Source organism: Antedon mediterranea, chromosome 7, assembly GCF_964355755.1.
Source record: "Antedon mediterranea chromosome 7, ecAntMedi1.1, whole genome shotgun sequence".
Classification (NCBI taxonomy): Eukaryota; Metazoa; Echinodermata; class Crinoidea; order Comatulida; family Antedonidae; genus Antedon; species Antedon mediterranea.
In genome coordinates, this window is record NC_092676.1 from 10759895 (window position 1) to 10775102 (window position 15208).

At 32.9% G+C, this 15208-nt stretch overlaps 1 protein-coding gene across 1 annotated transcript in view; it reads right to left on the bottom strand.

Annotated features, from left to right (window-relative positions):
- Positions 1 to 1293: 1293 nt before the first annotated feature.
- The window catches only part of LOC140054510 (lysine-specific histone demethylase 1A-like), a 29817-nt gene continuing 15902 nt past the window's right edge, over positions 1294 to 15208 (bottom strand). Inside the window, exons 8-18 of the mRNA XM_072099525.1 lie at positions 14807 to 14901; positions 13305 to 13456; positions 12817 to 12907; positions 10038 to 10172; positions 9638 to 9711; positions 8532 to 8779; positions 8055 to 8239; positions 7317 to 7559; positions 3092 to 3399; positions 1698 to 1764; positions 1294 to 1509 (exon numbers count right to left, since the gene is read on the bottom strand). Of these exons, the coding sequence (XP_071955626.1) occupies positions 1740 to 1764; positions 3092 to 3399; positions 7317 to 7559; positions 8055 to 8239; positions 8532 to 8779; positions 9638 to 9711; positions 10038 to 10172; positions 12817 to 12907; positions 13305 to 13456; positions 14807 to 14901 (1556 nt within the window). The 3' untranslated portion in view covers positions 1294 to 1509; positions 1698 to 1739. The remainder of the gene's footprint in view (positions 1510 to 1697; positions 1765 to 3091; positions 3400 to 7316; positions 7560 to 8054; positions 8240 to 8531; positions 8780 to 9637; positions 9712 to 10037; positions 10173 to 12816; positions 12908 to 13304; positions 13457 to 14806; positions 14902 to 15208) is intronic.

Sequence of the window (15208 nt, forward strand, 5' to 3'; positions counted from 1 at the left end):
CATTTGTTGCTGGTGGTATCTACAATATCTAAGCTGGGCTAGTTGGGGGAAGGGGGGTCTCTAGTCTAACTTTAGGGTATCTGGCACTTGCGGTGCAGCAGACAATTAGTCTGTTGTTATCCATTTAGTATTGTATGAACACAACTTGTTCATTTGGCATTAATTTTGAGTGGTACCTCACTCATCTATGCTAACCCCTTTTTAGGCCCTCCCTCGGGGGGTCTGGCGGGCCTTTTGCAGCAGAGAAAAAGTCTGTCGTTTGTGATACTGGTATAAAGATGCCAATGGGCATCCCATGGTGGTAAAATTAGGTGGTATCTCTCTCATCTAACCTGGGTCGATTTTTTACCACGTTGGGATCTAGACGCAGCAGGGGGTACCCGGCAGACTCCCATTTTCATTGACTTCAAGTGACTCCCAAAACACTTAAATAGTCAGATATTGGTACCTAGCTCATCTAACCAAATGTCTCTGGGCTGCCTGTCTAGAAGTGTCCTCGTATTATTGTGTGCGGGTATTTTTCAAATTGACATCCATTAGACAGTGTATACCACGATCAGAAAACACCCCTATTTGGGGCAAATCGTTGAACCTAAATTCGTTTTAATCGTCAATAACTAACTATCGAACTCAATTTAATTAGTAAACAGGGTTACATCAGGTGGTTAAAATCAGTACCGGAAGTACGAACCAACTTTATATACCATCGAGTAAACATTCTTGAAATAACGCGCGATTTACCGAATTTTGCCCTTACGTAAATTTATATATAGATTGTCAAAGTATTGCAATACTATAATAAGTTTTATTCTCCAAGGGCCCATAAATTTACCTACTTGTGTTAAACCAAGGGCTCATAAATTTACCTACAAACTGGGAGTCTGAGAGATTGGGATGTTCCATTCATCGCAAATCAATACATTTGTATAGTATATTACATCTATCAAAATAGTATTTAAAAAAAAAAATCGGCCTGTCTTCAACTTTATGATACTGTACTCGAGCTGTTCAACCGGTTTTCAGCTATTAAAAACAATTATCGTAGGAGGAGATAGGAAAATGCGAAGTATCCTCGTATTATTGTGTGCAGGTATTTTACATGAGGACATGCATTAGACAGTGTACACCACGATCGGAAAACACCCCTATTTGGGGCAAATCATTGAACCTAAATTCATTTTAATTGTCAATAACTAATTATCTAACTCAATTTAATTAGTAAACAGGATTACTGTACATCAGGTGGTTAAAATCAGTATCGAAAGTACGAACCAACTTTATATACCATCGAGTAAACATTCTAGAAATAACGCGCGTTTACCGAATTTTGCCCTTACGTAAATTTATATATAGATATTGTTTACATTGTTCAGGGGAATTCACAGCCCAATAACAAACAATTTGATTCAATACACACATACGTACATTTTAAACAACTGTAGGCTTTGTATTCATGTCATGCGTTGGACTTCTGGCTCTTGTTTGTTTTCTAATCAAATCGGTGATTTACTGTAATGAAAGGTGATGACTCTGAACTATAACAACTACTATTCATTAATGGTTATATGTGACAAATAATTGAGGATAAAGGGCACATATTTAATTTGAAATGAAGACGTTTTTACACCCAAAAATAAAATGTGCTACTTAAATTTTTATCTTGATTTTTCTAAACTATAATCAATTATATACAGTACCAGCAATAAAATGTCTTCACCGATCACGTCTTGTATAACTGATCACGTCTTGTATAACTGATCACGTCTTGTATAACATTTTTAGAAAAAACAAAAACACACGTTTAATTTGAAATACAATCACAAAATCACTGTATATTTTAATTTATTCAAAGACAGAAGACACTAAGAGCTGTATTTACATCTGGAGTATAAACTTAATTCTGTTTCATAGAAAATATTGTAGAAAAAAAGTACAGGTAGGCCTAATACCGTGATTGTCTACACCTTCAAATTTTAATTTGGTTACTTTAAATTGTACTGTTAAATATCAAATTACACTAGCACAGGGATTACAACTATACAGTTTACATAACTAAATGTTTGAAATTATTTCATATTTATTGACCTTGAACATATGGAATACTTTTTTTTTAATTTGATAAAACAAAAACATTTTCCAGAACTCTGAAAAATACCCAAGAAAATAGATATGAGCTGTAGATTTTCTGATCAGATTATTTTAGCTGAAACATTAAATTATTTTTTCAAGTTATTACTGTACATATGTACTGTTTTATGTTTTACACATAATGATAATTAAATTATATTCTTGTTACATGCATTTTGTCACTTGCATGCATTTGAGATCTGAATTTTAAAATTGTTGATGTCTAAATTTGATTTGTATAATAGTACAAACAAGTTTAATCTTTATGTTGTTGCTGTATCGGTAAACAACACTCAATAGAGAGGTTTCACAACCTTACGAATACGATAACGAAAACGGATACGTCACGCACACGTATTCGTTTTCGTAAGCCATAAAAAAATCTGTTTCGCATGGCAACGAAATATTGAGGCGCGTCCAAAATATATAAATTTGAGCGAAGCGCAGGTACGTGTTGCTTGGTGCTTGGCTGCCAAGGCCTAGCGTAACATCAAAGCGAGTGAGGACTTTAAAAACTGCTATTTATCAAAATTGACTTGGCATTTTAGTAAATTACTTTAGTAAATTACTTTCAATAAATCTATAATTATATTATAATCATGAATCATTCCTAATTCAAATGCAAAATGTGCAAAATAGATCAAAAACTATACTCGTTTTGTAGTTACGAATATGACTGGTGATATTTGTCAACACGAATACGCTTTACGAATGTGAAATGGGGATCAGCTCAAAAGTTTCACAAATGTATGACGTATCCGTTTTCGTTATCGTATTCGTAAGGTTGCGAAACCTCCCTAATATAGTCATAATGTGACAACTCAAGAAAGTATCTACACTTATTGGTTACTACATCATCAATGCCTTGAAGTGCAACCAGAAATTCTGGTACTACAGTGTATCGAGTGAATTTAAAATGAGAGCATTAATAAGCACTTCATATTGCTGTTTTTGACATGCTCACTTTGGAGTTGGCCTTGGTGCTGCCGGAGGTGCATAAGATGGGCCTAGTAGTTGATCTGTAATGCGACCAGCTTCACGCAGCCCACTAAGAAGTGCTCCATGAACTGTGGCAGGGTAGTTTCTTATTGTATGTTCACCAGCAAAAAACAATTTAGGCAAGTTGGTAGATGCTGTTCCTGCTACTGGAGCTGTTGTTACCGGTGTGGCCATCAGGTCGTAGTCACTACCCGAGGAGCCAGCAGCTACGTATGAGTATGAGCCACGTGACCAAGGGTCTGCCCTCCAGCGAGTTACTACAGTCTCTTTGGGCTGAAAAAAAAAAAAAAACATAATAAAATGTAATATTCAAATAATTACTTCTTTAATATTTGTAGTTGTATATCAAATTTATGATGTCACATGTCAGTGGTGGATTGCAATATGAAGAACTAAGGTTTTTTAGCTTGGCATAAGACCTACAGTAAGACCAAGAGAAGTCACAATTAAGATCAGTGACAAGTCCTAGAATCTGAAACTTTGCTTAGATTTTATATAGCAATGGTCTTAATTGTATGAACACAATTATTATTTGAATCCAATCCATGTAAACAAGTATAGGCCAAAATCAAATGTTGTGAGGTGTTTTACATGAATGATTGTAAAACATGATATGATTTTATATACGGTACATAAAACATTTTACAATTGAAGGTGAATCTACCTGGCCTGGATAAATCAGACCTTCCAACTTGTAAAACACCATTTTTGTCAACAAAGTGTTCCTCACAATTAGTCCAAGAGCATTAGTTCATAAGTATAGGCATACCCGGACATTTTTGGTAACAAGCTAATTTTTTCAGGAAAGGTCCAGAACTATGATTGGAACATCATACTAAAAGTCCTGAAAAATCCTCCTTGTGCTCTCCGAGAAATCCAAGATGGCGTCCAAAATGGCTGCCATTTTAATTAGTCTATAACTTTGTAACCGCTTGTCATAGAGTAATGGTTTTGGTGTCAAATAGTTCACAGTATATACATTCCTATTTGCTCTAACAGAAAATGTTGTCAAAAAATGGCCGCTACAACAGTTTCTGGTAGTTTGACCTTTGACCTGGTCTTATCATATCTTGGTAACGGCTTGTCATAGAGAATTGAGATTAGGCCCAAATTGTTCAGAACATGCATATTTTTATTTGGTATAATGAAATATTTTATCCCAAAATGACCGGAAGTGAGGTTATTGACCTCTTATTGACCTATTCATATATCTTTTACCGTATCTCAAGAAATATTTATCGTATAGAGTTACTTTTGGTGTCAAATTGTTTGGAACATACATTTCTATTTAATCTAATACAACAGTTTGCCCTAAAATGCTCGGAAGTAAGTTAAAATATTGAATATTTAAAAAATCAAAGAGCTGCATAGGCAGAGTATATGAATACTGTAGATGAAATCAAACTTTTAACTTTTAAAAAATGCCTTAAAACATGTTTTGGGCATAGCACATCATCAGGTAAAGTGAATTGTTACAAAAAGAAAATCAATAAATTACAAAGAACAACTGTCAGTGGCTAATCAAAGTTGGTTAAAGTAAACAAAAGACAATATATATACAGTATATATATATATGGCATATACCATGGCACATATCCGGATTGTCAAAAACAAATGTCAAAGACCCTTCTGCAATTTTTAGATTAGATTTTTAAACGTGACTTTATAGCTCACGATGTCGGTCGGTAAACACTAACTCATATTCATATTTTTTCGTTATGTGGACACAGGATATTAATACTTGGAGGCAAATATAAATGTTTTCAAACATTTTTTAACATTTTCAGCAATTTCGGTCGGTTGGTCGGTCAGTAAACATTAAACTCATATTCATATTTTTTCGTTATTTTGACAGTCGATATTAATACTTGGAGGCAATTATACATGTTTTTAAAAATTCAAAAAATCAACATTTTCAAACATTTTCAGCAATTTCAATCGGTAAGTCGGTCGGTAGGTCAGTAAACAATAATTCAAATTTGCGCAAGCGCATGCAGCCATGTATATGGCCTTGTTGACTTATTAAATATAACGCATTTTGAAACATTACTTGTTTTAAATGTTCGTTATATGGTTTATTTATGATAAAAACAGAATGTACCCTAGGTATTTCGCATCAAACACCCTTTACCCGGCATGCATAGACTTTTTTTCAGATTCAGATTTTATTTGGTACTTGTGGAAATCCATGAAAAATAGATTGAAACTGAAAGACACGGGCAATGATCCCGGTACCTCTCACATACTATAGTGAGCGGGTCTACCAATTGAGCTAGTCCCCCAGTAACATATTTAACTGTTCTAAGATGAAAAAAATTATCGCCATACAGTATGCCCTATATAGGATTTATTATATATTGAAAATATGCAAAATAAGGGTCTTTAAATCACTGTAACATTGATCAGCAGCATTCTGTTACAGTCATTCATCATCTGATGTTGCATCTTCAACATCTTGGTGTTTGTTGCTTTTTTCACATCATTACCATCATGTTCATCTGTATGGATGTTGTTTCATGTTTGCCAAAAACAGTTATGACATTATTTGTTTTCATCTTTAAACAGTTAAAAAGTTAGAGTCTAGGCTTGCCAGTTAGAGAACATCAAGAGTGCATTCTCTTTTAAAACAAGGAATGACCTGGTTTCATGTTTCAAAATGCATTATTTTTACAAATAAAATGGTCTTTACATTCTTTTTTTGACAATCCTGAGTAAATAAATGCCACGTACATATACTGTAGTGTTTGCCATTTGGGTATTTTCATGTGAAATGTATATGACCTGAAAATTTCATTTTCACAGTATCATAACGTCTATACATTTCCTAAATTACATAAAAGTTATACTTCTATGAACAAAAATAAATATCGTAATTTGTATATAAATAAAATAATAAAAATAATGACGTGATTTCAACAAAGCACTAATTCGCGTATGTAACGCGAGTTAAAGACAAATAAAGCATTTAAAATGTATTCATGACAATTGACATCTACGATACATGGGTGACATTTTGTAGCAATAACATTTCAACCATAACTAGTAATGAGAATTTAAGTTTCCCTGTCTTTTGGTCATGTCCATTTTTTGTAACAAGTGTTATGCTTGGTTTCCACTAGCGACGCAACACAAGGACGTAACGCAATGCAAGTGAATTGACCAATCACAAGCGATGGCATATTCGCTTGTGATTGCTAACTGTCTATAACTTCGCTTGTCATTGGTTAAAACGCTTGCGTTGCGTTTACGTCCTTGCGTTACGTTCTAGTGGAAACCAAGCTTTACCGATATTCTTTGTTCTATCGCAGCAAAATTTACTCTCAAGGTTATTGTTGAAAACAACAAAACACTATTCAACTACCCAATAAAATGTAACGCTTGTTGTGGAATAACCCATTTTAATCAACTTTGATTAGTAACAATTCACTTTACATGATGATGTGCTATGCCCAAAACATGTTTTAAGGCATTTTTTAAAAGTTAAAAGTTTGATTTTATCTACAGTATTCATATACTCTGCCTAGATGCAGCTCTTTGATTTTAAAAATTTTCAATATTTTAACTTACTTCCGAGCATTTTAGGGGAAACTGTTGTATTAGACTAAATAGAAATGTATATGTTCCAAACAATTTGACACCAAAAGTAACGCTATACGATAAATATTTCTTGAGATACGGTAAAAGATATGAATAGGTCAATAAGAGGTCAATAACCTCACTTCCGGTCATTTTGGGATAAAATATTTCATTACACCAAATAAAAATATGCATGTTCTGAACAATTTGGGCCTAATCTCAATTCTCTATGACAAGCCGTTACCGAGATATGATAAGACCAGGTCAAAGGTCAAACTACCAGAAACTGTAGTAGCAGTCATTTTTTGATAAAATTTTCTGTTAGAGCAAATAGGAATGTATATACTGTGAACTATTTGACACCAAAACCAATACTCTATGACAAGCGGTTACAAAGTTATAGACTAATTAAAATGGCAGCCATTTTGGACGCCATCTTGGATTTCTCGGAGAGCACAAGGAGGATTTTTCAGGACTTTTAGTATGATGTTCCAATCATAGTTCTGGACCTTTCCTGCAAAAATTAGCTTGTTACCAGAAATGTCCGGGTCAAACCCTAATGCTCTTGGACTAAATATCTAATTGTTTCAACAAAAATGATTAATATAATTTACCTGTGGGACAGCAGTTTGCCCAAACACACCTCTAAGTACTGCCAAACAACGGCCTACAATCACATCATCACTGACATTTTCCATGATCTGAGCTGCTTCACCAGCCACAAGTGCCAGTAGTACTGGTGCTTTGTACAGATTCCAAAACAAGAACAATTCACCTCGACTGGCTGTAGTACTGCCGACATGACCAAACAGGTTTACTGATGGGTCCCAGAAGATTTTATCAAAGCACAAAACAACCTGTTGTAACAGACACAGAATTTGTTATAAAATATGAAATATTTTGCATAGCCTGCTCTATCACTGTTCTTCTACCTTGTTGACAATCTAGTTTAACTATGGGCAGTAGACATACAGTGTGCAGTTCTGTTTTTAAGTTCATGTTTGTACACTTTGCTATTCCTTTCTTATTCTTTCTGTGTATATAATTTCCTCATCTTTATCCTTTTAAAGTTAATTAATATTCAATTTATCACCAGGCAGTTTAGAATTTCCTCTAATGCCTGAAAATTGTAAATGAATATATATTATGCATTATTTTGGCTCCATCCATAGATAATAGCTGCACAAAGTGTTGTTGCCTTGATACTAGTTCAGAAATAACTAAAATAATAATATATTTAACAAATGTGATCATCATACCAAATATAATTGCTCAATGTTTAAATTCATACATTGAATAATTATAGTACATATCTAATTGAAGTCACAGTACAAAAATAGAGAAAAAATTACTTTGTTAAGATTTCCATAGCCCATCCTCTGGATTGCAGACGTCTTCCATTCAGGCAGTGGAGGCACAAATTGCACAGCTGGTGGAGATTGCTTAAGAACTCCGAGTGGCAGAGTACAGAGTACAGCATCTGCCTTGTATGTGTATGTACCTTGACCCTTTGATGTATTTGTAACTACCTCAACACCTGTAATATCATTAGAGTTCATTCACAATAATTGTAGGTAAGGAAAGCTTGAAATTTGGGGAGAATAAACAAATCAAAGAATGGTTTCTAAATAGTGCAATGGCATTTAAACTTTTAAATTATTTAAAAACATATAAAAACAATAGATGACTGAATTTTTAGTTACTCTGAAAATGTGATTAGATGCAAGCAACATACGATGGTTAATATTCAATTCAATTTCTATTCAAGCATGCAGCTTTTAGTTTTGTTTCATTCCTTGTTAAAGTAAAATGTTCCTTATTAAACGTACCTGAAGTAAGATTGTAGCGCACTTGTCTTACAACAGTGTTCAGTTTTATGTCAAGCGTCTCAGCCAATGCGACAGGAACGCAAGAGTAACCATTTCTGACAGTCAAATGGTTGCCAGAGAATTCAAAATCGTCATCCTGATCCCAATGTTTAAGTGAAAGGGTAGAAAGTGGAGTGGCATTGGCAAATTCCAAGTTAGCAAAGTGCCAGTCGAGGATTTGTCTATCAATGGACGACAGGTAGACATCACTAAAGAAAAACATAATAATAATAGTAAATTTTTTCTTAACTAGACAATACAGAAATGCAAATAAAAGTCTACAATGTGCTCAGAATACTACAGAAATATTATTACACATCCTTAAAATATGCAAGTACTTTTGTAACCAATTCAACATCCCAGATTTAGTCTGAATTAAGTCACAATTTACATATCCTTTTTTGGGTAAAACTATGACGTGGACGTTGTTGTTTAAACTTTTGCAAATTATTAAATCAATTGTTTTAGGATTCGAATGGACACTAATTCCCTGTGTAAGGATGATAGACCAGGCAATCTAGCATTTTGAGTAAAACAAATTTCTTCTTTAAGTGGTCACATACCTGAATCGTGTTTATGCAGTATTAGAACCTACATTTTACATACGGTATAGGTCGAAAGATGTACGAAAATTGGGAATCATAAAATCTAGGTTAATCTTAAATTGACCCCCAAACATGTAAATCTTAGCTCAACTGATGCTGTGTTTGCCTACTTTCATAATACGTGGTTACGAGGTTATTGTGAGATTCAAGCTTTGTGCATGCGAAGATCAGTGAGCACTATTTATGTATTAAATTACTAAAAATGATGACATTAGCGGCCATTTTATGTGTACATAAAATCTAGTTTTATGAGTACGTAAAATCCAGGAAATGTAAAATCAAGTATGTAAACCGAATGTTCTACTGTAAATTAAAGTAAAGTGTAATTTTTTTAGTAATTTGAGCTGTAGGTTTGTTGACTCAATAAATAGAGTAAAAAAATTTGTGTTTACAGAAACAAAGTGCATGCTAAAACCATGCATGCCATTTTCCAAATACTTTTTCTCATATCACCCAACTTACCTGGGTGGATTATCTGACATCTCTTGCACTTTATCATCTAGTTCTTTCTGTTTTTCCTTCAACTCATCATATTCCTGAAATTACAGTGCACAAATGAGATCTGCAAATTTCCATATTTATATTCCGTATTTATGGGAACTAGTGTAATACTGTAAGTCACAACTTCAGTGAAATAGACTTCTATTCATGGTTTACTTGCTTAACAACTTTAGGCTACCCATAGGGTATTTTTCCTTTTATAAGAAACTGTATGTTCATCAGCCACCGGCACTTTTTCCTGCCAAAAATAACTTGCTGTGTTGAGTATCAGACATGATTATGGGATAGGTACCATTAGATTGAATGTAACATTTACTTAATAATTAAATATTTTTTTTATTGTAATAAAGAAAACAAATACCTTCCATGCTTCAACAAGGTCTCTGTGTTTACTTCTGACTAAAAACTCTGCTGTTATTTCCCTCGGTAGTTTAACCTCAAAGGCATCTCGATGTTGATCATGTAAGATTTTTATTTTGTCTTGTAATGTCAGCATCTATTTAAAGAAAAGTAATCATTTTCAAGTAATACCTGTAATAAGGAATTAAATAAATTAAAAAAAATATTTAATTATAAAGAAAACCAGTTAATGAAGGGATTTATAAATTGCTTCTGGAATGAATAATTGTGTAGCTACAAAGAATTTCATGTATAAAGAAAAAACTAAAACCTATGTTATTTTAAAGAATGAAGATACTGTTTTTATATTGTATTATTCATCTAATTTCATGTATTTGTACATAATTTCATTCTAGTCAATCAATACAAAACAATCAATGGAAAGTTATTTAAAAATAAATATTGTTTTAATAACCCTTTTAAAATTTATTTATGGTGCTTAGGATTTTATTTCTATTTTTTATTTAGTAGGGATCTTATGAGAACATTGTACATTGACTTTTTAGTTGAATTTTGAATGAATAAATCAGTTTATTTATTTTTTTTAATTTGTTCAATTTCTGCCATATAAATTACAAGGAAGACAAAACAATTATAAAAGGAGGCACGGAAAGACCAAACAGGTGCTAAAGACCTATGCTAGTTGGCCAGTAAGACCGAGAGAAAAATAGCACGATCAATATTGCCAAGTGCTAATTCAATTTAACTTTTATTTCAGACAATTGTCCATATGATATAATACATTACAAAGAAAACAAAAAAGATGAAGGAGAGAAGACCAAAACTTTTATCTATTGGTATATAATGCCTCTCTCCATTTGTAGTACATATATGTGACCCGATCTCGCAAAACCCTCTCTTTGTCGGCAATTCAAAATTCACGTAATCAGTCAAAATACGTCCAATTCGACTACCCTGGCAGATTACATGTTTTTGCATTTTCGAAATATTTCACTATTTAAGAATACGTCTACCTGATTTAAACACCCGAAATTTATTTAAAATTATGAAAAAAGAAAGTTTTAAAAACATGTATTTTCCTCAAGCCTAACAATTTATTCACGATCTACGCTAAAATTTTGCGTAAATTCAGTTGAAAGTTGCCGAGTTTGACGACATTTTGATCGCCAGTTCGCTGCACAATGTTGAAAGGTCACACATCAAAATAAAGCTCATCTATTTGACATTCCAAATATGGAAGTTTTAGGGCGGAGTTTAAAGAAGGAACCAATGAAATCTTTGATTTACTATGACATAATTTCAGAAAATTCGGTTCTTTGAAGTTTCTGAAACAGCGAACTGCGTGTGTTGCTATGGCGCATCATCGCAATAACAAACGTTATTGGTCAACGCGCTAGATGTTATACGCTCTACGCGCGGAAATAAAAAGTTGTTTACATTTTTGTGAGGTTATTTTCATTTTACACACAGCATGTCGTATTAATTGGAATAAAAACGATTTTAATATTCAAAGTAAAGTGTTCGGCGTGTTCTGCAATAGCTGTAGCCTGTATTTGTTTATTCCATAGTAAAATAGACAAGTCAAAAACAATTCACGTCATAAATTCAATTGTATTTTCTATATTTTTTTGGGCTAGGCCTTAATTTTATTATGGTTGTAGGCCTACTACTACTGGGCCTAGCTCTATTGTCAATAATAGTTTTCTTTATACATTTTATATATCCAATCGGCTCTTAATTATTTATTTTATTTATTGTCCAGTCCATTCATATTAAATGTTTTTTTAATCATTGGATTCAAGTCCAAACATTACAGCGAATCTTCCACGTTATAAAAAAAATAAATGTATTAAATCGTCACTACAATGTTAGTAGCTAGCAAGTTGTGACTCTGCAAGGCGCCAAACTTGTCTAGGCTAGTTTACTACTAACGCCGGCCCAGTGTCGATGCACCACTGCCATACACGGCAACCCATCAGTAAAGTCTTACAGGCGATGACGGCGAAAATCTGAATAGGCCTAGCTAGGCCTGCTTGGTTTTTCGCTGTTGATATCGTAAACACCTACGAAACCAGTTAAAATAAGCTTGATGTTATAATGCTGCTTTTCAATAGTGCAAAATAGTTAATTCGAGTGACTAAATAGGTTAAAACGGGGTCTGAAATCAGTCAAATTGACTATGATGTGCACGCTGCTATTATCGCACACACTTCCTGGTATGACGTCATTGTGCCTTAGACCAAAATACCGCGTTGCTACGGAGTGAGTTTTCAGCGCGTATCAAAAAGAATTTCATTGCAAACTTCAAACGCGATTTTCTCGTAAACTAATTGAATGATTTGTAAGTTTTTAAAATGTAATAACTTTTTAAATATTTACTCAATTTTTATGAAATTAACACCACTACAAAGCTTATGATTAAAATAATCCAAATATATAAAAAAATACAAAATGAATATTTCCGACAAAAGTAGGGTTTTGCCAGATCGGGTCACATATACAAATTAACATTCTGTTTTCAAACATAAACAATTGTAACAAAAGAACATGCAATGTACCAGGAAGTGATGTCCCCTTTAGTAATAATATACATCCAATTGGTGCAGCAGAACCCCGCCGATTCCTTGGGCTTGAATCCAACGCAAGCTCAGTTGTCTAGAGGTATGAATGTCAGCAGGCTAGTAATCTTGAAGTCATGGGTTTAATGCTGCTAACCTCAGAATTACTTTAAATTAGCAATTTAAGACTCAAAGACAATGGGCATATTTAGGCAAACTTACCTTTGCTTGTATTACTTTCATCTGCTCCTGAATACTCAATATATTCTTGTAAAAATCAAGTTTCTTTTCTTTTACTTGTTTTTCTTGTAATCTAAAAAAATCAACTCTTTAATTAAATATTTACAAAACACTGATGAAGATTCAAGATTCAATTCAAGAAATGTTTCAATAGCAATTTATGCAAAATATTTTAGTTCTAATAACTATCCATGCGAGACTTTCTTGATAAAAAGTTCAATAACTATCATACTTATACTTATTTTATACGTTCAAAAATCATTAAAATAAGATTTACTTGATTAAAAGTTCCAGCAACTTCCAAGTGGATCCTAATTTATAACAATTTTTCTGGACAATTCAAGTGAGACTTACTTGATAACAAGTATGAAAGGTCACAGTGACGCTTACAGTGAGGTTCTAATTAACCATCCCAGTTAAATATTTACAAATAATAATGTTATAAAATAAATCACCTAAATGAGACTTACTTGATAACAAGCTCTAATGATTGTCCCAGTGAGAGAGGTTTGCTGTTGATAGAGTTAAAGTCTAGTTGATGTGACATGTAAGATGTAGCTTCTAAAAGTCTGTTGAACTCTCGCTCTACCATCTCATCTTTGTCCTTGTTTACCTGTATTGTCCGCAGATTAAATACATAGGATGATATCATTAATGCACAGCTCAACAAAATATATTCTGGCAGTTTCAATTACATTTTTCTCACTGTACAGTATTTTTTAAAGTATGTACTGAACCGTGAAGACCTTTAATTGGTAATACAAGTATCCTTCTTTTAATATTTGACTATGGTATGTATTCAATTGCTTTGCACAGTATAATATTTGTTCATAAGCAATGTTTTTTTATACAGCCCAATCCATTTTTTACCTCTGCCTAGGAGGTATATGTAATCGATCGCGTGTGTTTGTTTGTTTGTTTGTTTGCAGGATTACTTAAAAAGTAATTTGAAGATCTTTCCCAAAATGAAAATACAGATAGATATGTGGTCAAGGACCACTCCGTTAAATTGTTAATATTATTTTCAGACTTGCTAGTGTTAAAAGATAGGACCGAAATTTCAAAAGCCGGTGAGCAGTCTTAAAGTAACAAGTAAACTAAAATTGTATTTTCTTGAGAACTACTTGTCCAAAAAACTTCATTTTTGTACAAGAGGCAAGAATAATATTTAGTAATTTGTAATTTTAAAACATTTAGATTTAATGTCCAAGTTTTTTGATGCAAGCAGTTTAAAAAACCTATTTCTTTTCAAATTCACTCGTTTGTTTTTTCGCGTTTCTGTTCTATTGTTAGTCGGCTGAAGCTATTGTTAGTTGAAAGGCGGGTTACATAACCTTTACACCAAACTCGCATACACATGCTGGTAGTGAAATTAGCCTAAATCACAAACAGCATTAAGACACACACAATATATATATATATATATATATATATTTTCCCAGAGAAATCTTATGTAGGAGAATTTTACAGTAGGCGGAGGTATGCACTCTCAGAGTGGCTTTCTAGTTTAAAGTATGTACTGAACCGTGAAGGCCTTAAATTGGTAATACAAGTATATACCTTCTTTTAATATATTTGACGATGGTATGTATTCAATTGCACTGCACAGTATAATATTTGTTCATAAGCAATGTTTTTTTAGACAGCCCAATCCATTTTATTGATTATTATTTTGAAAAGCACCTTGAGTTTTGTCACAACCTTTACATATATTGGTTGGAAATTTGTAGCATTTTAATTTCTTAAAGTAAAGTACATTTTATAATTTGGCCACAACCTGGGCATGGCATTCCTATTTTTGTTTGGTAAAAAAAAACAACTTTTAACAACAAATCATTAAGAAATCCAGGAAATTTGAGAAAACAAAATTATTATATGTAAGAGTTGCCTGTTAAACTTTGATTGAATTGGAAAGAATGCATGTTGCATCACAATTAAATATCAGTTAAATGCAATATTATTATGTACTTACTGTGTTTCCGGCACTTTGGTACAAAGGGCATTTTTGTTTAATCTTTGCTAATTCCATATTGACCTGCTTACTGACAATTGCCATTGGATTTCCACCTGAAATTAAATCATTTTGACATGGTTTAAGTTTAAATTAACACATTTTTATGATCATTTAGAAAAAAATGATGTACTGGAAGACCGAGAAGAATTTTAGTAACATTTGATTTATTTGTTACTTAAATAATAAAACTTATTAGTTGGAAGTATAGTAAACTACATGTGGTAACAAGGCTGGATCTCAGTTAGCCAAAGCTGTAATGTTACAAGATGCTTTATAACCAAGTCAAGTAATCAAGGTGCTACAGTCAATAATATATTTATATTAATTGAAAATCATTTAATACCAACAATAATAATTTGA